Here is a 25,420-nt window from a genome sequence, read left to right as displayed (position 1 = left end):
TAAATGTATTAATTAAATTAATTAGTATATTATGAATTTCTTAAAATAAAGTAATTTATTTAATTAATAAATTAATTAAATATCTTGTCTTCTTTATGCTATGATATGAAATACACCACTTATCCAAATTTACCAGACACGTTAGGTGAAATTAGGTATTAAGTATCAGATTGGAAACGAAATTAGTAGTATAGCACATCACTACAACAGACTACAAACGACTGTGGGTTTAGCACTACAGAGCGTTGTCGCCACCTATGGGAGAATTAATATACAACATCACAGTGCACTAAAAAAAACCTTCAGAATAAAAGCGCAAGATTATACCAAGCATGTGCTTGAGGCTCTGGTACACCATTCCAATCACACAAACACACATACACACACTTCGACGCTCTTGCCCTGTTTACATGCTGCTAATTCGGTATTTGGCCGTAGGTTGTTCGCCTCCGAAGCGCTCGGTGGCGCTTATGCCCCTTTCAATGCGTGTAAGTATAAAGCTTTTCCGGTTGACCTATGACGTCACATCAAGCCAAGGCGTCTTGGCGGCTCGTCACAAATGGGTCACAACCACTGCAGACATGAACGAAGTAACGGCTAAGTACATGGCGTACGTGTTGTACGCCTTAATACTGGTACACATTAGAACTACTATGGCTCTTGTGGCTATGGTGATATTCCAAAGCAGACAGCAACAGCGAACGCTCATCGAGTGTGCCATGAACACGACGTATGCTTTTTCCATTCGACTATCAAAGTCCTCTCGGAATTGCTGGATGCGAGTCAGAAGCAAAGACTGGTGGGAGAGAGTGGTTTTAACAGAATTTTCTGACAGCGAATGGAGAGAAACTTTTCGAATGTCGCGAGCTTCATTCGATAAACTTTGTGGATTAATGGAAGGAGTTTTGAGTCCGGAGGACAAGACCGTTCGTGCCCCGATTCCGCTTCAGATGAGGGTTGCCATTGTTCTGTACAAGCTCGCTGGTTCTGCGGAATACAGACTTGTTGCTAGCCAGTTTGGCGTTCACAAGTCCACCGTGAAGAAGTTTGTGTACTGCTTCTGCAAGGGAATGACCTCCTCAGTGATACACAGCCTTATTAAAGTGCCTACAGTGGAGGAAGCCATCGATATCGCACGTCGGTTCGAACAGAAGTTTAACATCCCTCAGATCCTTGGCTGTATCGATGGGACTCACGTTCCAGTTTTGCCTCCAAGTGACGGATACAAAGACTTTCTGAACCGCAATGGATGGCCTTCATACGTACTTCAAGCAGTGGTGGACGACATGTATCGGTGAGTTGGAAATAATATACAAGTCTAAAACACACGGATGCAGTACATATACCCAACGAAAATATAAATGCAAGACTTTGATTTTTGCTCCATTTTTCATGAGCTGAAATCAAACATCTAAAACTTTTTCTATGTACAAGAAAAGCCCATCGCTCCCAAATATTTATCACAAATCTGTCAAAATCTGTGTTAGTGAGCATTTCTAATTCATAATTCGTCCTCCTCAGAGGCAAATGAAGATGTTGATTAAACAGCATGATTATTGCACAGGGGTGTCTGGCGTTGGCCACAATAAAAGGCCGCTGTTGGATTGGATAATTACAGGCAAATTGTGCTCACACCGGATACAGATTGGTTTTCAGACCCCCTCCCACCTCTTCCCAATACAGTTAAACTGCACATTTTGGGGTGGCCTTTTATTGTGGCCAACTTAAGGCACCACATGTGCAATAATCTTTGTGGTTAATAATTCCAAGAACGCAGCCATACTGAGCTAGCAAGCTCTGTGGAGCATGTGATCACTTGCACACTGATACCATTATCGGCGGAAAAAACGATACTTATATGAACCGCTATTTAATTTTTATGTCAGTATCAACCAATAATACATAAGTAATATATGTTTGTGTATGTAATACTTTTCATCGTATCGTTATTTGTAAAAAAAAAAAAAAATCAAGTAATGTTTGCTTGTATTGTTACATTTAGGTTTTGGAACATCAACTGCAAGATGCCAGGACGTGCACATGATGCCAATGTCCTCAGACAGTCAGCGTTATTTGCACAGGCACATCAGTTACCAAAGGTTTGTCAATTTAAACAAATGTTAAAATATTGCCACATCCATTTTTTAGCATTTTGTAAGAAAAAAAAAATCTGGACTCCGTATGACACATCATTTTTAGGAACCCAGAGAAATCAACAGAATTCCTGTCAACCTTTTCCTCCTTGGTGATCCGGCCTACCCCCTTATGGACTGGCTCATGAAGGACTACATCCGTTCCCCAAATATCACTCCGGAACAGGAGTCGTTTAACGTTTATTTAAGTTCTGCTCGGACAACTGTGGAGATTGCTTTTGGTAGACTCAAGTCTCGCTGGAGAGTGTTGCTCAAAAGAAGCGATTTTCATTATACATTCACGCCGCATGTTGTGGCCACCTGTTGTGCGTTGCACAATTTTTGTGAACGTGAGAAAGAAACCGTCACTCCGGCCTGGCTAGATGAAGCAGCAATTTTGGAACATGACCTACCCCAGCCAGGGATGCGGTCATACCACGCAACAGACTGTGCAGGTGGTCAGAACGTGAGGCTGGCTTTAACAGAATATTTGAAATTAAATTTTCCTCTGCGTAGGTAGGTCATTGTCTTCATTTATACGAATGCCGACGTCTACATTCACACTTGTAATTTTTTTTTTTATTTTGCCCATCGTTCACCATCCTTATGTGAAACATGAACACATATTTCTTTCCCTTTTTATGTGCGTTCAAACGAGAGAAAACAAGTTAGTATGAGTCAGCTAACAATGCACACCATGGGAGGTACCTATTTTGACTCTAAAGCCCTAACAAAGAACCCTCAAAAAACGCCAATATTATTATCATCAATGTACTTGTTATGCATGATCACAACATGTATATAAGACAATAAAACGTTGTTAGAGTTTTTTTTTTTTTTTAGAAGGTTTATAGTCGAAATAGGTGCCTCCCATGACGTGCAATGTTAGCTGGCTCATGCTAACTCGTTTTCTCTCGTTAGAACGCGCAGAAAACGGAAAGAAATGTGTTAATGTTTCACATAAGGATGGTGAATGATGGACAAAATTCCAAAAAGTGCAGTTTTCCATTAAGTGTGACATGTTTTTATTGAAATAAGTTCAATCAAAAACTGCAAAAAAAAAAAAAACCCTACAAAAAGTCAAATAACATCAATTAAAAATAATACAGACCCTTTCCAAAAAATTTGAGTGTCATGGAAAAGTTGTTTAGTTTCCATAATTCCATTCAAAAAGTTAAACTTTCATAGATTATAGATTCAGGACCCACAATTTAAACAATTTCAAGTGTTTGTTTATTTTTACGTAATTTGGGCTTCCAGCTCATAAAACCCACGAAAACAGGAATTCAAAAAATTTGAATACTGTGAAATCACCATTTACTTCTCAGTTTTTGCAGAAAAAAAAGAAAGAAATTAGGATCACATCAAATCAATCAAAATATGGTACTTTCAAAACGATATGTCAATCTTAAATACTTGGTTGGGAATCTCTTTGCCTTAATCACTGCCTCGATGCCACGTGGCATTGAAGCAATCAGCCTGTGGCATTGCCTGGGAGTTATGGAAGCCCAGATTTCCTTGATGCTTGCTGTCAGCTCTTCTTTGTTGTTGGGTCTGGTGCCCCTCATTTTCCTCTTGAGAATACCCCATAGATTCTCAATGGGGTTTAGGTCCGGTGAGTTGGCTGGCCAGTCAAGCACTGTGATGGCATGGGCATCAAACCAGGTTTTGGTGCTTCTGGCGGTATGGGCAGGGGCCAGGTTCTGCTGGAAGATGAAATCTGCATCTCCATACAGATCCTCAGCAGAAGGAATCATGAAGTCCTCTAAAACATTCTGGTAGACTGTTGCGGTGACCTTGGATTTAAGAAAGCAGAGTTTACCAACACCTGCACCGGACTGTAGATATTTCACACTGGACCTCAGTCAGCTTGGGTTCTGTTCTTCACCCGTCTTCCTCCAAACCCTTGGACCTTGATTCCCAAATGAAAGCCACACTTTACTTTCATCGGAAAAGAGGACCTTGGACCACTGGCCAACAGTCCAGTCCTTCTTCTCCTTGGCCCAGTGGAGACGCTTCCTACATTGGCTCAGGTTCAGAAGTGGCTTGACCCGAGGAACCCGACAGTTGTAGCCCATCTCCCGGATGCGTCTGAATGTGGTGGTTTTTGAAGCTGTGCCTCCCGCCTCATTCCACTCTTTCTGGATCTCTGCCAGATTCTTGAATCTTCCCTGTTTGATAATCCGCTGAAGCCCACGGTCATCTCTTTTGCTGGTGCATCTTCTCCTGACACATTTTGCCCTCCCTCTAGACTTTCCATTGATATGCTTGGACACAGCACTCTGTGAACAACCAGCCTCCTTAGCTATGAACTTTTGTGGCTTACCCATCCTATGGAGGGTATCAATGATGGTCTTCTGGCCAGTTGTCATGTCATAATTTGAGCTGGAAGCCCAAATTATGTAAAAATAAACAAATAAATACTTGAAATCGTTTAAATTGTGGGCCCTGAATCTATAATCTATGAAAGTTTAACTTTTTTAATGGAATTATGGAAATTAACTTTTCCATGACATACAAATTTTTTGGAAAAGGTCTGTACTTCATAAACTTAATTAAAAAAAAAGTTCGAATTTTTTTTAAATGCAAAAAATATCTGCACAAAATACAAAAAACTTTAATAAAAAAACATGTTGTAATATTTTTTTTTAATGTCCCAAAAATTTGATGATATATAATAGGGTTGTGAACGATAAACCGATGCGACCGGATATCCGGTTTGATGAGCAAACAATTCGGCTGTGCCGGTAGAAGCCTCTTGTGTCGATAAGAACCTTTCCTGTCCTTAAATCTTAAGATAGTCGATTGTGGAGAGACTCACCGGGTGTCATGAGAGAGGCAATCGATTGAGCGAGTGTCTTAAACAATGGGAGAGACCGGGTTGCTGGCAAAAGGATTGTCGCGCATGTGCCATAGCTCTATTAGTCTGATTACCATTGTTATGACATTTTGAGTATGGAATTATTTACTTTTCCAAGCTAAGACCGCATTTTCATCTGTGCTTGGAAGAGATGGTCATTATTTAAGGGGGTTTGCACTATTTATTTATTTTTGCATTATTGATTGGACTGAAGGTTCAGACTTGTTTTTTCATTGTTATATTTTATTTACAGTGGTGTGGAGAAAGTGTTTGCCCCATTTCTGATTTCTTATATTTTTGCATTCTTATTTTTCTTATTCAATATTACACAAGTGCAGTTTTTAAATGAAACTTTTTATTAGTAAGGGAGAAAAAATTCAAACCTTCATGGCCCTGTGTGAAAAGGTGATTGCCCCCTAAACCTAATAATTGGTTGTGCCACCTTTTAGAAGCAACAACTGCAATCAAGCCTTTGGGAAAATTTGCAATGAGTGTCTTACAGCTCTGTGGAGGAATTTTGGCCCACTCATCTTTGCAGAATTGTTGTAATTCAGCCACATTGGAAGGTTTTCCAGCATGAACCACCTTTTTAAGGTCATGCCACAGCATCTCCATAGGATTCAGGTCAGGACTTTGACGAGGCCACTCCAAAGTCTTCATTTTGTTTTTCCTCAACCATTCAGAAGTGGACGTGCTGGTGTGTTTTGGATCATTGTCCTGCTGCAGATGGCCGGACATTCTGCTTCAGGATTTTGTAGCAAGTCTTCCAGGTCCTGAAGCAGCAAAGCAGCTCCAGACCATCACACTACCACCACCATATTTTACTGTTAGTATGATTTTCTGAAATGCGGTGTTACTTTTGCGCCAGATGTAATGGGACACACACCTTCCAAAAAGTTAAACTTTTGCCTCATCAGACCACAGAGTATTTTCCCAAAGGTCTTGCGGATCATCAAGATGCTTTCTGGCAATATTGAGACGAGCCCTAATGTTTTTGTCCAGCGTCTTTCTTATGGTGGAGTTATGAACACTGACCTTAACTGAGGCAAGTGAGGCCTGCAGTTCTTTGAATGTTGTTGTGGGGTCTTTTGTGACCTCTTGGATGAGTCGTTGCTGCGCTCTTGGGGTCATTTTGTTTGGCCGGCCACTCCTGGGAAGGTTCACCACTGTTCCATGTTTTCACCATATATAACGTTTTTCATACTGATAGATCTCAATTAATCTCAGTTACATTTTAACAGGGGGGCACTCACTTTCACCCAGGGCCATGTGGGTATGGATTTTTTTTTCCCTCCCTTAATAATAATTACATGTGTTTAATCTGAAACATTTTAATGTGACAAACATGCAAAAAAAGAAGAAATCAGGAAGGGGGCAAACAGTTTTTCGCACCATTGTAACTGCCAACACATGGCACGGAAACTATCTTGCAGGGGTAGCACGTTAAAAAGCTTTAATGTAATACGGCATTTGAAGAACAAACGGCTGACGGCATCGTGGGTTTTCAAGGCTTACGATGTGATCATCATTCAAATGCAGCCATGTAGCTAACACTTGCCCGTATGTGTGTGACAGTCAGAAGGCAAAGCTAACAACCCGAAAAATGATTGTATTAATCAGGCGAGATGTTCCCCGAGTGCTCTCCCACTTACCTGGAAGTCCTGCTAGAGCTCCACCAATGTACTCTCGCATCCAAAGTCCCCTCAAAGAAGGCACCTCATCCTCTGTAAGTTTCATGAGTGATATATGTTCTCTTCTAATTGTATTAGTAATTACCTATTTTTTTGGGCCGTCTGGCGTTCAGAAATTGGCCAATAGCACTCATCATAAATAAATGTATAATTAATCCATTTAATCAGTATCGGACAATTTCAGTCCTGGATGATCGGTATCAGCATCGCCAGGATACAATTAATATCTCCGAAAACATTGTCACACTGTGTTTATGAATCCGTTTAAACTGTAGGTGAAATTGACTGCAGATGGGAGTGAAACTGTGCAAATGTAACGCCATCAGACCTCTTTATCTTGTATTTGTATTTATATGGAATGTTTATTATTTATATATATATATATAGTATGTGTAAATGATCTAATAAATGATTGCACCATCATCTAAAATCCTTTATCTACAATGACTGAAATGAACGATGACAGTGGGTGTAGTTTAATGTGATAATGTGTAGTGGGCAGCGGAATAGTTATTGGTTTCCGTTTATGGTGACTGCTGATTGAGATAAGGGATGAGATTAAATAATCTTCGACCTTAGCCTGGTCTAGAGCAGGCGAACTCCACAGAATAAATCTCCATGGCAGTTTATGACAGAACATATCCCACTTTCCACTATCCCACTTTCGTGCAACCTGTTCACGCATAAATTAAGCCAGGATAACCAAGATATCCTAGTTTTGTCCAACGGGCCCCTGGTTTTCAGTCATCACAATATGATCTCCCTAGCATAGAGAGTCTTGTTTGGTAGATGCACAATTCAACCACTAGATGGCAGTAAATCTGACGATGGGATTGTTGTGGCCCAACTTGAATTGTTAATGTTATTTAGTAAAGTATAGCTATAAAATCGGGTAGCATTGGTGATATACACTGCTACAATTTCTCTGACCGGTGGGTGACCAAATCCAGGTGCTCCTGAAGGATGCCCGACCAGAACAAACTGTCACTTTCTTTCTCAATTGTCCCTTATTAGATGCAACACGATCAACACACGCTCTTCTATCGACACTGTAGGTGGATGTGGTTCTGCAATTATATAAATGCAAAGTAAATAGACGCTTGCAACTAATCCAAACATTAAATATCAAATGTTAATTCACCCTGATTGTTCACATAAGCGCTAACAGTTAAAAAGCGCCATGTCCAACGTACATTTAAATCCCTTTAAAGAGCGCATTAGGCTTATACTGCCCTCTAGCGATGTCTTGCTAATGTTTACAGCTCGCGTTTTTGTAACCTTGGCGCTTGTTAGCCAAACTTTGCTAGCTAAGATAGCAACGGTACCGCTGCGTACAAAGTTTCATTATATAAACGTCACTTTTATAACGCCAGTGCTTTTTAATCCACAGCGTGACGTGTTTTGCTTTCGGCAGGTTTATTTTGAGGTTAGTCTGGGTAGTTTGAGGTTAGCCATGCTAACGGTGGGCGTGCTCGTTCTTCGACTTAGTCTCTGGACAACAGCAGCAGCTCGGAAGTGGTTCAATTTCTGCACTTATTTCCAACTCATTAAAAAATATATATTTGACATACAAAATGACAACTTGACAAGAACTACACTGCTCCTTGTATTTTAGGCGTTGCATGGTTTCGATTCATTCTCTGACACCGCCTTCCTTGGCTTTACCGGCCTTTCCGGAAAGTTCTGTTTTGGAGAGTTCACCCTGCAGTCGAGGGCGACACCAGAGCAGCAAGCATGGCCGCCGACCAGGAGCCTTCATTCACCGTCAAGCTGACCCAGCTGCTGCTGCTCTCCACATACTGGGGGATGCAGATTTGGGTCACCTTCATTTCAAGTGGGTATAACACACACACACACGCACGCACACGCACATACACGCACATACACATGCATACGTTTCCACTGCATTTCATAGTTCTGTCTTGAGGGCACAGTGTTTGTATCATGCTGCCATGTTTGCATTTTGGACGATATCATCAAGGTAGCGTTAAATTCCTCAGATTTGTTGGTCGAACGGCATTTTGAAGCGCTTCTGGCATTTGATTTGTTGGGGCCACACCTCGGCTGTCGCCAGCAGTGAGCTTGCATCGGCGCCAGCTGATCGGGAACAGGATAAGCGGTAGAAAATGAATGAACCAACGACAAAGAATGATTTGGAGCTGTGGTTGTGTGAGGTAGCAAAGGCATGAGGTGTGTCCGAGATTGTGAATTATGACATTTGTCATCTGAGGAGAGAGTAGAGCAAAGGTTAACAGGCTTCATGTTCCTCTTTGCAACTTCGAAGCGTCTTTAAAAACAGGTTTTGGCTCCTTGTTGTTACATGTCTCTCATTTCTAACACAAGTTTCATTCAAAGCTTCAATGATGAAAAATGTGGGAATGCGCTGCCACATTGTGTTTTGCGCACAACAGGCTTTGTGATGGACAACCACCTGAACAGACACACGTACGGCTTCATTCAGAGCCGCCTGGTTCCCTTCTACCTACACCTGGGCTCCGCTTGCGCCTTCTTCAACCTCACCATCTATGCCATCTATCATCCCAGCGACATGCTAGACGACAGAGAGGCCTTCCAGGTTGGACAAGAAGTGTCCTCATACAAGTCTGAATAGTTTCCTAACCACTCTGCCCACTCACTGACAGATCTTCATCTTCTTCGTGTCGGTCACCATCGCGGCCATCAACGCCCAGTGGTTCGGCCAGATGACGTCGGAGATCATGGCCGACATGCACCTTGTCGAGCAGGCGTGCGGACTGGGCCAGGACATCGGCCTATCGTCCAATCGCGAGGCGTACGCCAAGCTGTGCGAGACGGACGCCAAGTACCGCCACCTGAGCGGGCGCCTGTGGCTCTACAGGCTGCTGTCGGCGCTCTGCAACATCTGCTGCATCGCCTGCAACTTCTACAGCCTCAGCTACATGGCCGAGAACCTCAGGGCGCTGTGATGCCGACCCACAGACTCTTCATTCCCTCCATCAAGGCCACTTGTTTTTTTTTTTTTATAAGGAGTAAATTATATATTTAATACATCTGTGCCTTATAATTCATGAAAGCATGCACTAGATTTGACTACTTCACCACTTGCCTTGTGAGAGCAAATGTGCCTTCACCAAAGTAAACATTAGTGAGTTGCTGCTGCCCAGTCCTGCTCCTCCTGTTTGGGTAGAACCCACGCCCAAAGGCAAGTTTTTTTTGTTGTTTGTTTGTTTGTTTCTCCGGGCTGGCAGCATGTACTACACCTTTCACAAGGTGAACATCAAAACTCTTGAGGCGAAACACTGTCAGACGTTCACAACCATCATTAAGCATACTGCTCACATCCAACATGTTCAAGCATCTGCTCCTATGAAAGCGACAGTAATAAGAAAGCAAAGTGGTCAGATTTTTGTTTTATTTGTAAAGTAAGGAGTTGTTCTCTTTTTCAATTACAGTTTAATTTAAATGTATTTAATCTATTGTACTGTATTTTACATGTCCGTGTGTTCTGTATATACTGCGAGTGACTGAGGAGTCTAGGAACCGAACTCGTACATAACCCAAGGACCACCTGTAAATCAAAAATGTATAAATGATTTTTAAAAAAATTGTACATAGTGAGCAGTGGAGGCAGTACTCAATGCAGGTACTAGGCTGCAGTGGTTGCTTAGGATCTGTTTTGGTGCTAACTTGGAGGGCCTTCAACAAGTTCTGTTGGAACGTATGAAGCAAGGCTAGGAACTGCTGAGATGAAGGGTGTTTGTCTTGAGCAGTTGGCATGTAAAGTGCATGACTCCCCAGGTTGTGTGTGTAAGGGAGGCACGTTTTTCAAGTTAAGCCTTAAAGGAAAACTGCAATTTTGGGGGGAATTTGCCCATCATCCACAATCCTTATGTAAGTCATGAACACACTTCTCTTTTCTGTCTTCTTAAGTTATAAAAACAGCTAAAAAGAGGCAACTTATTAATGCACAGAACTCGACACACCTATTCCACCTGCAAAGCCCGCTTTTACAACACCCCCAAGGTTTTATATACATGCCGTGACCATGTAGTAACAGCTACATTCCCAACATATACTGTAGTACTTACAGTATTTTGCCCTACTGTGGTCATTTTAAGTATTACCGGTTCTTCCTTCCCGGGTGCATTGATTTCACATAGCAACAGAAACAAACGCAAACACTAGGGTCAACTTTTCCAACAATGTTAAAAACAATGCCTCTGTAGCTTGGTTAACATGCAGGTCATATTATGTAAATGCCGTATTTTTGGTGTTTTTTTTTCAGAAGGCTTTATAGGCGGAATAGGTGTGTCTCATTACATGCATTCTTAGCCATCTCTTATGTTTTTATATCTTTAGAACGCACTGAAGAGACGTGCGTTCATGTCATAAGGATTGTGGATGATGGGCAAAAGGTCCGAAAGTGCAGTAGGTGATCATGTTTTGACCTTTGACTGCATCTAGGACACATAAATGGCAACAACAATGCAATATTACATATTTTTACTATGTATGTAAAGTTTGGGGTTTTAAGCTCTTTTCTTGAGGTGTGGAAAATAAGATTGTCAGAAAGCCACAAGTTGTGTGGAATAATTTCTGTGGATTTGATGATGTTCTTACTCAGGAAACACGTATGTCAATTATAAGGTAAAAAGCCAAAGCCGCAAAAACTTGTCTTGTGATCTGTAAACCTTCTGGGGACAAAAATTAAACTTCAAACATGAAGCAAGCTCAGCAAAGTTGAAAAAAGAGCAAGTGGCTCATCTTTTTATTCAAAATGTGCTGACATGCTCATCTCATTTAAAACCTTTTTTTGTACAAATCCACACTGAAATCAAATTCATGGGAACTCCTGCTACAGCATTCACAAATTGATAAAAAAAAATTGTAGCAGACTATTAAGAATGTAGATATTCATTGAGAATTTGGTTGTAGACAAAATGGTGAGGCAGGCTGCTCAGATAAAAGTGCCCCGACTGTAGCTTTACCGTGTACCGTTACTGCATAGAGAGCCCACCACACACACTGTACATCATGTAGCACTAAGTGTACCGTCTCCCAAACTTAAAGCCGAGGCTGTGTAACAGTGCATGTGCAAACATAACGTAACAGACTATTAAAGAGTGCACCGTTTGACAGTGTCAATGCATTGAAGGCATCCTATGTTACATTCTTGTAAACAGCTAGGTCACAAAATAACAGCCGACTGTGTGTATGTTATGTAACATCTCTAGGAATGTCAAATATGTCTCCCTTTTCAACACCAACAATATTAAAATACAAATATAAAGACAATACCATCTCTTAAAAAAAATCTTGTAACCATAGTAGCAACAGGAGGCAACCATCAGTTCCCTTGCCTTTACTTCTTGTCATAAATAAAAAAGAAACACTTAAGCTGTACACGCTATATATATAAAAAAGAGGTAAAAGAGAACCCAGTGTCATACAACAACCTTGCCCTTGATTTCCATTTTGGTGCTTTCACTGGCCTTGATGGGCTGCTCCTCTCTCAGAGTGATGAAGGAATACACCAGGCTGGCTGCAATACTGCAATCACAACAACAACAAAGCTAAATGTGCATTGGCGCACACACACACGGGATTGATCAATCCGATCTAGTATTGGTATCAGGTGCAGATACGGGTGTAATTGACTTATCGGAATTTGCCTGTAATGTAACTGTACCTAGCACGGCTGAAGTATATTAGTCCAGAGCCGTTCGTTTAAGTTACCGACACTATCAAAGACGGCAATGCTGACAAAAATCATTATCACTGGAGGACGACGACGAAATGATAACATAGGGAAGCCATGCTAACCGCTAAGCTAGCTTGAATGTAAAGTAGAATGTAAAAACAGTAAAGTGTTTCGTACACTAACAGACGTCTACCTAGAACTGCGTTACTGCCCAAGAGTAACCAGCTTTGAACAGGACACTACTGCACGGACGACCTACAGTGTGAAGTGACACACCGGAAATGACGCAAGTAAGCTGGACTGTCTTCTTCTTCGGTTTTATGGCGGTTGGCATCCTTCACTTTGGTGCATTACCGCCCCCTTCCAGTTGTGTCATAACTGCAGTCACAGCCTCACAAGTGCCACACGGAAACATGCTTCCTTCCCCATAATAAATAGTAATATATGATAAATAATAAACACCTTACTTCGCTACCCCATGTTCACCTTCCCTCATATTGTATTAAACAACCCTGTGCATCTTAAATACTCAAACAACTTCATTTGTTGTGTCCTTTCACCCATGTCCACTTTTCCTTTTAGTGTTATTCTTCCATTCCCATCAGATCCCTGCTCATTACCTCCCTTTGTGCATTCTACCTCCTGCACCTCAGTACCACATGCGCAACTGACTCCTTTTCCTGACACTTCACACAATCCAGTGTCATGCTTCCCCAGAACTTTCAATGTTTTGTTAACAGCAGTGTCCTATCCTTAATCTTGTCATCCCAACTTCTTTTCCTGCTCTTACCAAAAATTCTTGAATCCTTGACCTTTTGCTGGATTTGATAAAGGTGTCTTCCTCTTTTCTCTTAGTCCCACATGCTTTACCAAATTTCGTTAATGTTCCCCTTTATCGTGCTTTTCACCGCTGTCTTTCTTATACTTACTTGCATTTCAACCCTACGAGCCCTCTTGGCCAACTTGTCTGCCTTTCCATTCCCTTCCACCTCTACATGTGCTGGCACCCAAAGAAATGTGACCTGCCGCCCTTATTGTTTATCTTTGTGGCTGTGCGCAGAATCTGATATAGAATGTCCTGTCTGCCGCTGCTGACGAAATGATAACGGTCTTCTCTTGTGATGCTAACTCCACCCATTTGACTGCCACCAACACTGCAACCATTTCTACTTTATACCCACTCCTTTTCCTAGTACAGTCACCCAAAATCCTGTTACCCCTGTATCTGGACTTTTCGTCCTGTCAGTGTATACCTGTTCAAAGTCATCATATTGTTATTCTACCAAATACAGTAGCTGAATGCACTCAGTAGGTCCACTGTATTTCCTGTCCTTTTAATTTCTGACAATGATAAATCCACTCTTGGGCTCTTTAGTCTCCATGGGGCCTCTTCAGGGTGCAGGGCTTATTCGTACTCCTATTTCCAGCTCCTTTGCTATTCTATTTCCTACTTTGGCAAAATGCTCACTGGTGCTCTTCCCATTCTCCCAGCTTTCCTGTAATACATCAATTGTTGGGTGATTGGCTCTATTCCCCCTCAAATTCACCGAAAAATAAGCCATCAGTTGCTTCCTCCTTATCTCCAGTGGCATTTATCCAGTCTCTACCAGGATGGCAAACTGAAATGTGTTTTGAAATGGTTCTATTATTTATATGACAAAGTTTTAAACCGTTTCTTAAGTTTAGACTACAGTACATAGATTGGGGGCTAACTACTTAGGCCGCTCGCTTGCTAATGTTATAAAGCCATGGCTGTCTCTTGTGTCCCTGCAGTGATCCCGTAGCCTGCGCATTACTGTTGAGCAATGTGGTTTAAACAAAGAATAATAGGAGTGTAAAGGTGACTATAGGTGGTATTTCATGTCTACAGGGCTCTAATAATGGTAAAGATTGTATTTAAAAAGTCAAACAGGTTTTCTAACAACAAAAATATTCGATTAATTATATTGAATCCTACTTTGCGGAAATTCACTTATCACAATTGACAGCGATAAACGAGGGATTACTTTAGTTGGGATTTTTTGACATCGCCATCAGCAGTGACTTTCCCCCGCTTCGTCCCGTGAATCGAGTTTTGGTCAGTTTTTGGTGTTGAAGAAAGTAGTTCCAGCTAGTTGGTGGGATGTTTTGCTTTTCAAAACAATATGCGTTCAAGAGAGTAACATTTGCATCACAAAACAGTTTTCCATGGAAAAGTCAGACCTCACAATCGCTCAGCGTTATTTTCCCTGCCTTCGTATCACTTTGTAATGTCACCACTTTCTTCAACACCAAAAACTGACCAGAACTCACGGGACGAAGTGGGGGTAATTCACCGATGATGTACTACACTGATGAGGATATCAAACAACTTCATGTCAAAATATCCAAAACTATCGCTTTAAAGCAAACAGAGCTCTGGTATTGGCAGATATCCAAATTCAGGTATCAGGATTGGAGCAGAAGTGAAAAATGTGTATCGGTGCATCCCTAACACACACGCACATTATTACCTGATATTCAAACCTATGAAGTTAGTCCAGGAGAAGATGTAGTCCCCGATGAGCACCATGCCAATGTATGTCACCAGGACATTCTGCAAGACAGGAGGGGAATGTTAATTTTTTTGTCCGTTTTCATGACAGTGGAAACACAACCTGTTCAACCCCAGATTTGTTCCCCTATGAATAAAATAACTGAAATTAAAAGGCTATTCTAGCATTGACCCCTTCCAAATTCTGGGATGTTTTGGGGGGGAAAAAGTGCCTAAAGTCATGCCCAAAGTAAATATAGAGTAGAGAGTAGTGGCACGGCTTTGCGCTCTTTTGAAAGCTTTCTCCCCAACAGACTGAATACCAACACTAATACTTTATTTCCCAACAAGACCCTGCCCAGACCTTAACTTGCTCATCCAGTACGGGTCTACTGATAATGCTGTTGTTACTACTGATGATGCTGCTGCTACTGGTGATGCTGTGCTTGTGTCTAACTGCGACCCTCATGCTTATGGGGCTGCTTGTGCACCTTTATCTATTATCTATCTATTGGCCACACAGTAAGGAGATTGGGACAGCCTGGGTTCTAATCTCTGCTTGGGCATCTCTGTGAGAAGTTTGTATGTTCTCCTCATGCGTGCGTGGGTTTTCTCCGGGTCCTCCGGTTTCTTCCCACATTCCAAAAACATGCATGTTAGGTTAATTGGTGACTCTAAATTATCCATAGGTATGAATGTGAGTGTGAATGGTTGTTTGTCTATATGTGCCCTGCGATTGGCTGGCGACCAGTCCAGGGTGTACCCAGCCTCTTGCCCAAAATCAGCTGGGATAGGCTCTAGCATACCAGAAATCCTAACAATTGAATTAAGATTAAACCAACAGACAGCCAAAGATATCAATCACAGCATGTGATTATTCCTTCACTCATTAAAACTCAAACTTTGTATTGCAAAAAGGATTGAGTCTTATTCATATCAAAGCATGGAGCCTAATTAAAAAAAAAAAACTGATTACATTAGTGTTTGGGCTCAACAAACCAAGGCTGACATTTTTGTTTTTTTCTGCAACATGGCTAACAAACCAAGTGTCTGATAATGACATTGCTCTTCAGGGGTATAATGTTATCAGGACTGATAAGATGTCTGCCTTCTAGAGGTGGAGGTGTAGCCCTTTTTGTTAAGGAAAATTTCTCAATCAATGTTATCAGCTCTGTTGTCTGTCACAAAAAGTTTTGAATATTTGGTGTCTCCCTGAGTAACAGTGCTACCTGTACAAAAAGTGATTGTTGTAGGAGTATATCATCCTCCCTCAGCCCCATCATCTGCAATTTCTGATTTTTAGCTCATCAAATATCATCTCACCTTTCCTCAGAGAGAACATTACTGGGTGATTTTAATCTTGATTGGCTTAGCAATGTGTCTGATGGTCTCAAAGACCTGTGTACTGACCTAAACCACACACACAATGATTTCTGCCTCAACAAGGTCTGATACAGCTAACCTTGAGAAGGCTACCTTACTGGATCTCATTTTAAACAACAAGCCACATAACTTAAAATCCTCTGGAGTTCTCCCTCATGACTTTTGTGATCGCTGCCCAATAACTTGTATTAGAAATGTTAAACAAGAAAAATCTAAGCCTCATTTTATTACCAAAATGACTTAAGAACTTTGTGGATCCTGATTTTTATATGATTTGTCCTTGAGTGATACACATTCTATAACTGCTATGCCGGATCCTACCTTAGCTCTTAATGATTTTGTTCAAACTTTTAACTCTGTTGCTGATAAACATGCACCCTTTAAGAAATTTAGAGTAAAGAACTGAAATAACCCCTGGTTCTTCACCTCACAGGCCATTGCCTGGAACAAGGCCTGTGCCTCTGGACTGAGTGATGACTGGCAGTATTTCCGTTATCTCCGAAATAAGTGCCTTGTTGAAATCCGTAAATTTAAATCATCTGACTATGTTGTATGTTAATCAGACTGCTATGGCAATCCATCAAAGTTCTGGAAAATAATAAAAACTCATCATCTTTACCAGCACAGATCTCCCAAGACACTGTCTCCATCTCTAATAAAAGTTAACTGTGATATTTTCTATAAACACTTTACCACAAGTCATATCTTCCAAAACATAGGCCAGAATGTACCAATCAACAATTCTACATTTACATCAACAAACACAGAACACCATAGTTTTTCCTTGAAGCCTTTTACTATAACTAAAGTGTTCAATGTCCTCCATAATTTGGATCTCTAGAAGGCAATCGAGGCTGATAATTTGAACTCACGGCTTCTCGCACTTGCCACACCAGTTATGGCTGATGTTCTACTGCATATTTTTAATCTGACTCTGTAAACCGGGTGCATTCCTAAACTAAAACAGGAAAGCAGCTTATGTAACTCCTCTTCATAAAGATGGTCCCACAAATGAACTGAATAACTGTCGGTCAATTTCAAAATGACCACGCTAGGTGAAAATAACATCTCATAAGTGATCAGATTTATTCCTACCTACTTAAGTATAAAATCCTAAATATCTCTCAATCTGGTTTAAGACCTGGACATAGCGCTGTGTTAGCAACCATGAAAGTTGTGAATGATATTGTGCATGCTTTAGACAACAAGTGTTTACGAACTGAAACCCTTGTAAGTAGCAGTAGTAGTAGTATAGGAATAAATCTTGTCGTCCTCACTACTGCAGGAAGCAGATAATACAATCTACATTTTTAGCGGTTGTAGACTCTGGAGATGTCATTTATATGCATGCTTCACCTACTACATTAAAATCACTTGATTCAGTCTATCATGCTGCCATTGGGTTTGTTACAGGTGATGACCCACCAATGTCAATTATACCAGAATGTTGGCTGGACCTCATTAGCCCTGAGAAGAGAGCAACATTGCTTACTCTTTATTTATAAAGGCTCTTCTTCATAAATTACGTGCTTATTTAACAAATTTACTAAGTTTTAAAGGTATTCGTTTACTCCACGCATGCTCAAAATCCCTTAGTTCTAAATATCCCACATGCTGGGAGTGAGGTTGGAAATGTTGCTTTTGAGTATTTTGCACCTTTTAAAGGGAATAAGCTTTGATCACAACTCCAAATGGATATTTTTGTTCTTTTTGCCTTTGAAATTGTTGTTTTAATTGTTTTATGTTTACATTTAGGCCGCACGGTGGTCTAGTGGTTAGCACGTTGGCCAACACAGTAACAGCTTGGAGATTGGGAAGACCTGGGTTCGATTCTCCCCTGGGCATTTCTGTGCGGAGTTTGCATGTTCTCCCTGTGTGCGCGTGGGTTCTCTCCGGGTACTCCGGCTTCCTCCCACATTCTAAAAACATGCAGGTGAGGTTAATTGGTGACTCTAAATTGCCCATAGGTATGAATGTGAGTGTGAATGGTTGTTTGTCTATATGAGCCCTGCCATTGGCTGGCGACCAGTCCAGGGTGTACCCCGCCTGTCGCCCGAAGTCAGCTAGGATAGGCCCCCGCGACCCTAATGAGGAAGAAGCGGTATAGAAAATGGATGGATGGATGTTTACATTTATATTGTGATTGATCTGTTGATTTTTTTTCAGAAACCTGTGCCTTCCAAATAACTAGTCTGGTACGAACTGAAAAACAGAAAAGTTGCCACAGCTTCATGGTGCGTTCTCGCGTGTAGTTAGGTACTCTGGTCGGGAACAAAAATGTAGAAAAGATGTTTAGTGCAGTCTGGTTTATGTTCACACTAGTATTTTTGTCAGCAGACCAAATAATCCTCTCTGTTAAACAAAGTCGCACCTCCATTGTCCAATATCTTCTGGGTCACATACACTCACTATAGCAGAATTTTTGACCAGCTGAGATGTAAAGAAGAGGATATAAATCATATAAGACATTAAAAAGGTTTCCAGAGATGCGCTTCAAGGAGACGCCGTTTCTGACGACTTCTGGAACCATCAACACGACCCCTTTGTTGAAAAGAGCCACTTTCTCATAATCTTCACTTAGCTTTCTGTTGGGTGTTTTTAACCATCACATCTGGTATATCAGCTGTCTGTTAGTGCGGTCAGCATTCACAATTGCCTCACTCAGGCCTAGAGTCAGCTGGCAGCCAGACTGAGACTCATATCTCAGGAGTTCTGGATCTCCCAGTTTGGTTCTGGACTGCCATTACTAAACAAACTCTAGTCCCTTTAAACTGGACCAACTATGATGAGTGTGAACACACCCAGAGTTCTTACATAATCACATTTCAAATTTGACAACAATATTACAAAAATGTAGTATTTTACACAGGTTTCCCTAAAGGTTGAAATTCTATATGATTTTCCGGTTATAAGCTTCCATTTTACTGTGTTTGCGCTGCTAACCTTGATGCATCCCACAATGGTGGTGGTCAACGCAGAGTTGTACAGTGTACACAACACTGTGGAGTACATGAGGACAAACCTGCAAAAAAAAATAAAAATACCCGCCGCATCATCACACAAAGTTCTTAACTCAACACTTTGAATGCACAGGAAAAAAGATAGCACACTATCAACAACACGACAGTTGTGATCTTCTTACCCCATGATGCAGGAGAGGAAAAGCTGTATGAGGAAGAACGCATCTGACCAGCCGTCATACGCCACAACCTCATGAGGACAAATTAACATCTTTTTAAACCATTTGAAAAATCTATATGCTTTAGTGCTAATGTGGCCCACTTTTCTCGTTATACTGATCTAGCGAGCTGTGTATGAGTCTTGCCACCATCACAATAAAAACAATACACAGTAAATAAGTATAAAAGTATGATAAACAATATAGAGCAAATATACTTAAATATGTCTGTGTACTTGTTGGCTTAATATACATTGCCAAATTATCGAGTATCGGATTACCAAGCTGTTTTACTCTGTATCAAAGAAGGGGAATTTCTTTTTGAATGCATGGTGTAGTCAGTAGTAGTATGTGCTGCTGTAATGAGGTGCATAATAGCAGCTTTGTGTCTTTCTGGCTTCTGCTGGGCCTCACACCGGAAAAGTAGAAGGTCTCCAGCAGCTTTTGAGCATTAACAAGAGTTAGCTCACACTTTTGACAGCACACACCCACATAACTATTTAGGATTCCTGAAGAGAACGTCGCTTACCTTCTGCACGTCTCCAGTCACTTGAGCAAACAGCAGAGTGGGCAGGATCATGAATAGTGCGTTATAATACAGCAAGCCATATTTGCCCAGCTCCTGTCAAACGTGTGAGAAAGAAGCACGACAATGAGCTCGGTCCACAAGCTGTTACCTCTTTAGTTGAAGTTGCCCAATTTTGATTCACACAACAAACGTCTTTTTTTGGTGTCAACATCACAACTTAAGATCTGCCAACCTTGAAGAAATGTTCTGAGTATGCCAGCCCCCCATAGGGCCACTTTGATATTTTTATATATTTTGCTTTTTTAAAAAGGCTAAAAAAATGTTTTTTTAAAAATACACTCCTGATTAAAATGTTAAGACCATATGGAAAATTGCAAGAATTTACATCTTGCACTGTTGGATTTTAAGGAGGTTCGAAGTAGAGCTTCAAAAAGCAACAAGAAGAAATGGGAGTGAGACAGAAAAAAATTGAGTACCGTAAAGCACCGTGTATAAACCGCACCCGTGTATTAACCGCACCCCCATTTTCAGGCTCACGGCGGGAGAACATTTTTTTTTAGTTCATAAATGCTTGCCAACTCTTTCATCTCAAATCAACATGCGTAAAAGGTACTAAACAATTTCAAAAAGAAGAATAAAGGAGAAATCTGAACTTCGGCATCTAGATCTTTAATATTATGGCTAAGCACAGATTAATAATAATAATAATAATAATAATAATAAAATAAAGAAATTTGCAATTTTTAGAGATGTTTTGATATCTTATCTTTCACGGCTTCTCTTTTTCTCTATTATTATTTTATTGCATTGCTTCAGTGTGAATTTGAATAAACTCCAACGTTGTATTGTATTTTACAACTGCAATGTTTTAATGGAAGCTTAGGTTAGCTTCAGTGTATATAGAGATCGTTTCACTGTGTGAAAATACAGACAGCCATCAGATAAGTTAGTTGCATACACAAGCATTTTCAGCAACTGTACAGCAGAGGGCGCTAAAGTCAAAGCAACTGTCTGACCCACAGACGGCTATTCTAAAATGGGCTTCTCGTCAATTTCTGCGTCTGGGCACAGACCTGTCATCGTGTATAAACCGCACCCCGATTTTTTGCTTCTTACCAGTGGAAAAAAAGTGCGGTTTACACACGGTGCTTTACGGTAAGTAAAATAATCAAAAAAGGAATCAGTACTGAGTAGCTGCGCTATTCTTGTTAATCAACTTAAAAATTGGTTTGGGCATGCTTGATGCCAGTGTTTCCAGGAGTCTAGTGGGTATATTGCCCCAAGTGTTGAAGATGGCTTCACTGAGGGCATCCACTGTCTGGAACTGATGTCCATTTTTGCACATTTCTCTTGCCATCCATTCCCAAATGTTCTCAATTGGATTTAGATCAGGGGAACACACAGTATGGTCCAAAACTGTGAGGTTATTCGTCTGGAAGAAGTCCTTTGTCAGACGGGCATTGTGAACTGCAGCATTGTCCTGTTGAAAAACCCAGTCGTTGCCACACATAAGGGATGCTCCCTGCACCATGTCCACATAGCCAGCTGCCATTTGACGCCCCTGCACAACCTAAAGCTCCATTGTTCCACTGAAGGAAAAAGCACCCGATCATGATGGTACCATGTGGAAAACAAGGAGATCCCACCTGAGAGGTTTTCTACCCGGCACAGTCCTGGAGGGGGGTCCATCATAGTCTGGAGTGCTTTTTCATTCAGTGGAACATTGGAGCTTCCGGTGGTGCAGGTCGTCAACGGCGGTTGCTTACGTGCAGATGTTGCAGCGGGCATCCCTGAGGGCCCTGGTCTGTGTGGTAACAGCTGGGTTTTTCAACAGGTCAACGCTGCAGTTCACAATGCTCGCTTGACCACGGACTTCTTCAGGGAGAATAACATCACTCTTTTGGACCATCCTGCATGTTCCCCTGATTTAAATCCCTTAGAGAACATTTGGGGATGGATGGCAAGGGAAGCTTATAAAAATGGCCATCAGTTCCAGACAGTTGATGCCCTTTGTGAAGCCATCTTCACCACTTGGAGCAATGTTCCCACTAGCCTCCTGGAAACACTTGCATCAAGCATGCCCAAACCAATTTTTGAAGTGATTAACAAGAACGGTGGAGCTACTCATTACTGAGTCCTACTGGGAACATTTTTTGTTCTGGTTTGGAGAGTTTTTTGTTATTTTTTGAGCGATGGTCTTAAACTTTAGATCAGCTGATAAACAGCCTATTTCAGTTTAATTGTTGCTTTCAATAAATTACCTTTTCAAAGTATTTCTTGTCTCACTCCCACTTCTTGCTTTGGCATATTGTAGCTTTACTTAAAACCTCACTGAGATCCAAATGTGCAAAATGCAAATTCTAGCAATTTTCCAACTGGTCTTAAGATTTTGATCAGGTCTGTATATGACCATGGCTGTTTTGGCGTGGTTGTTAGTTTCAAAGTGATTGCTGATCGACCACCTCCCATCATCTTCTTCTTAACGTCTGGGCAAAAGCCAGTATTTTATATCCACACAAAAACATTACAATCCACGAGATTGGCGGATGATGTGTTTCCTAGCATGCTTTGTTGTGTGTGTATTGTAGAAATCCAAAACTGCACCAAAATGTAAAGGGTCTTTCCCTTAAGTCAGCCCAATAACATACTAAGAAAATGCACCTTCCTGGTGGAGGAAATCAGAAAAAATACATCACATAACTTACTTTATAATTCAGTGAAAGGTACACCTAGCTCCAAATTTTTAAAAAGAAGATTTTGCTGCATTTCTGCCAAAAATGAAAACTAACAAAACATTTTATTGGCCAGTAACGAGAATAAGGCCTTTGTTTAAAAAAGAAAACATATAGTAAGTAGGTCAAAAGTATGCAGAGAGTTCCTTGAGAGCAAACGTTTAAGGACAAGCCTGCTTCTCACATTCACGGACACTCCAGCCTGATTCCAAAAACAGCTCTCGACAAGCCAACAATGGCTGCTATTCATGCGCGGGTGCCGAGTGCCACATACCTTTGCATCTAATTTCTGCTTCATGTACGCGCCGTTGGCGGCGGTGAGCACATCATTGAGGAGGATGACGATGTAGCCTTGCAGGTCAAAGGACATGTCGGCGCTGCGAGACAAGAGGACGGGTCAACGTTAACGTTGTGTCTTTGATGTTGTCATTTACTCAACTGCAGAATGTGCCAGGCAACTATTGAAGGTAAGGCATTTACAAATATAATAAAATATTAATATGACACATGCATTATGGCAGCCATTGCTATTCTTCCTCTTCCTGTGCACCTCTTCCCTAACTTTCACCAGTGAGGGGTGCTCTCTTGTCAGCAGATATCAGATGTTTTATTGCGGCTATCGAGCAGCTTTTGTTCCACTTGTACTTTCTCTTTAAAGTTCAGCTTTCCGCACACCATTTATTAATGTAGTGTCACATACTTTTTCCACAAGTGCAATTGAGTTTTTTTTTGTTGTGCTCGATAAAGACATGAAATACCAAAAAAGTGTTATCATTATTTTAAATAAAAGGCATGGAAATTAAATACCAAAAAGCCAAGAAATTCCAAAAGGTTCACATGCTTTTTCTTGCCGCTGTATGCTAAGCCTGTGAATCTTCTCATTCATCCAGGTCATTTTATTCTCAGGACATTCAATCAATCGCAACTGGACTGTTCAAGTTGTCTTAGAAGACATTTTGCCTGCCATCCGAGCAGGCTTCATCAGTTCATGCTCAAAGACGAGGTGGGACACACCAGTCAGACTAGATAGGACAGCTGTATCTGTGTGTCCCACCTGGTCTTTGAGCATGAACTGATGAAGCCTGTTCGGATGAGAGGCAAAACGTCTTTTAAGGCAACCTGAACAGTCCAGTTGTGATTGATTGAATGCCCTGCGAACACTGTATGCTAAGCAATCTGAACAGAACATCCACATATTCACTTTGTGCTATATCTGCAAATTAGTAATATTGAATGTATCTCATTTATAAGAATTTGTAAAATATTCCAGGGCCAATAAAAAAATAAAAATTACATTGCGGGCCAAAAATGGCCCCTGGGCCGAACTTTGGACACCCTTGGTATACAGAGTACCGTCAAACCTAGGATCAGTCCAACAATTCAGAAATTGACAAGGGTCAATAGGATTGCAGGAAATGAATTGAAAATGAATGAATGAGTACTGTGTGTACACTTGAGAAAAATCTCCCCAAAAGAGGCATATCAGGGCAGGGAGAGCACTAATGAGGGCAATTGAGGTGAGTTAACAACCTAGTAAATCTGGATTTAGTGAAAAAACAAAAACAAAAAACAAGTACCTTGCAGCTATGAAGGCCCCGAGGATCATTGTAAATACCGTCAGCTGGACTGACCTGGAGAATTTCTTCCTGTCGAAAGACACTACAATGAAACCTATTGTATTTTTTTTTTAAAACAATAGTTGAGTCCAAACAGAAGGAACTGACTTAAGCAGAAATCCCTCGGTCAGCATTGTGAACAAGATGGAGAACCTCCTGAGGACTGTAAACATAGGCAAACTAGGAGGAGGAAGGAGGAAGACAGAACGATTAAACACGTCAGTGAATTACCTTCCATGGAACCTCTAATAAGACAACTTACTTGAGCCTTTTCGTTCCACACAGACCCGTAATTTGATTACCCACATAAAGGAGAGGTAGAGGAAACGTCTAAACGTATGCATGTTATTAATAAGGCAATAATTAACAGAGTTTATAAAAACACAAATACATATCGCACAGATGGTCATTCTTCTTACCTTGCGTGGTACTTTCTCGTCTAAGTCCGGGAAGTTGATCACCCTCGCAGCCTTGCCCACCCACAGGACAAGCACCGTGGCCAACATCTGCACACATTTCCAATCACTGCATCTTTGCTATAATTCAGTCAAGCTTCTTGTGTTTTTAGGGAAACGATTGCAACACTCACTTGCCCAATACCCACGCATATTGACGACGGGAACCTGGAACACCAATAACCACGGTCATTGCTAGTGAAGTCAGTTAAAAGTGTATTAAATTTACACATAGCAGGAGTGGAAAGCTACTTTAATAGCAACAGTCGTATTATTCTTAGTAGTATGTCATGCTTGCCTAACAGCTAGCCCAAAGTTGTATTGAGCTAACTTAGCAATTTCCAGCCCCTCGTTACCTGTAGTGGGTCAGCACATTCTTGTTCACGACCACGATGAGAAACGAGCTCAGTCCGTAAAAGCCGGCGGCGAAAAGCTTCACAAACACCGTCGGAGGTTTGTCCGCCATCCCCAACTAGTTCTCATTCCCTTCTGTGTACTAGTGTCTTCAGTCCTGCCATTGCGTTGCTCTTCCCTCCCCATTCTCTCTCCCCGTTACACTACTTCCGCCCAAATTCTACTGCTGTCTCAATTCGCGCACTTCCGTACTTACACTTTAAGGTACACTGCCTACTTTGACAGTGTGGAGCTATCC

The 25,420-nt window shown here is 41.2% G+C and overlaps 2 protein-coding genes across 5 annotated transcripts; one reads left to right on the top strand and one right to left on the bottom strand.

The window, feature by feature from the left end:
* The first annotated feature begins 520 nt into the window (after positions 1-520).
* Positions 521-12,020, top strand: si:ch211-121a2.4 (transmembrane protein 205). 4 transcript variants are annotated; one of them, XM_054789665.1, is made up of 6 exons: positions 521-1,294; positions 2,003-2,099; positions 6,613-6,718; positions 8,299-8,517; positions 9,095-9,258; positions 9,326-12,020. In XM_054789665.1, the coding sequence occupies exons 4-6, from the start codon at positions 8,418-8,420 to the stop codon at positions 9,626-9,628; spliced, it is 567 nt and encodes a 188-aa protein (XP_054645640.1). In that variant the 5' UTR covers positions 521-1,294; positions 2,003-2,099; positions 6,613-6,718; positions 8,299-8,417; the 3' UTR covers positions 9,629-12,020. The 4 variants fall into 4 exon arrangements, with proteins under 4 accessions (XP_054645640.1, XP_054645641.1, XP_054645639.1 ...); XM_054789666.1 differs by lacking the exon at positions 6,613-6,718; XM_054789664.1 differs by lacking the exons at positions 9,095-9,258; positions 9,326-12,020 and having other exon boundaries at positions 6,613-8,409.
* LOC129188732 (UDP-N-acetylglucosamine/UDP-glucose/GDP-mannose transporter-like) lies at positions 11,302-25,246 on the bottom strand. The gene is made up of 12 exons (XM_054789670.1): positions 25,125-25,246; positions 24,903-24,936; positions 24,733-24,819; positions 24,576-24,643; positions 24,422-24,493; positions 24,275-24,343; positions 22,972-23,074; positions 19,966-20,058; positions 19,401-19,468; positions 19,202-19,280; positions 14,856-14,938; positions 11,302-12,212 (listed from the first exon to the last, which is right to left on the bottom strand). Exons 1-12 carry the CDS (start codon positions 25,232-25,234, stop codon positions 12,107-12,109), a joined length of 972 nt encoding a protein of 323 aa, XP_054645645.1. The 5' UTR covers positions 25,235-25,246; the 3' UTR covers positions 11,302-12,106.
* Positions 25,247-25,420: the final 174 nt, after the last annotated feature.

This window comes from Dunckerocampus dactyliophorus, chromosome 10 (assembly GCF_027744805.1).
Source record: "Dunckerocampus dactyliophorus isolate RoL2022-P2 chromosome 10, RoL_Ddac_1.1, whole genome shotgun sequence".
Lineage (NCBI taxonomy): Eukaryota > Metazoa > Chordata > Actinopteri > Syngnathiformes > Syngnathidae > Dunckerocampus > Dunckerocampus dactyliophorus.
The sequence above is the reverse complement of the archived record's forward strand: the minus strand, read 5'-3'. Positions and strand labels throughout refer to the sequence as shown.

Excerpts from the sequence above, each read along its gene's own strand:
- si:ch211-121a2.4 (XM_054789663.1), top strand. The coding sequence starts at position 582 with ATGAACGAAGTAACGGCTAAGTACATGGCGTACGTGTTGTACGCCTTA. Across the intron at positions 1,295-2,002 it reads GTGGTGGACGACATGTATCG|GTTTTGGAACATCAACTGCA; the intron begins GTGAGTTGGAAA and ends TGTTACATTTAG. Across the intron at positions 2,100-2,199 it reads AGGCACATCAGTTACCAAAG|GAACCCAGAGAAATCAACAG; the intron begins GTTTGTCAATTT and ends CATCATTTTTAG.
- LOC129188732 (XM_054789670.1), bottom strand. The coding sequence starts at position 25,234 with ATGGCGGACAAACCTCCGACGGTGTTTGTGAAGCTTTTCGCCGCCGGC. Across the intron at positions 24,644-24,732 it reads ACGAGAAAGTACCACGCAAG|ACGTTTCCTCTACCTCTCCT; the intron begins GTAAGAAGAATG and ends GCATACGTTTAG. Across the intron at positions 24,494-24,575 it reads TGTGGAACGAAAAGGCTCAA|TTTGCCTATGTTTACAGTCC; the intron begins GTAAGTTGTCTT and ends TCCTCCTCCTAG.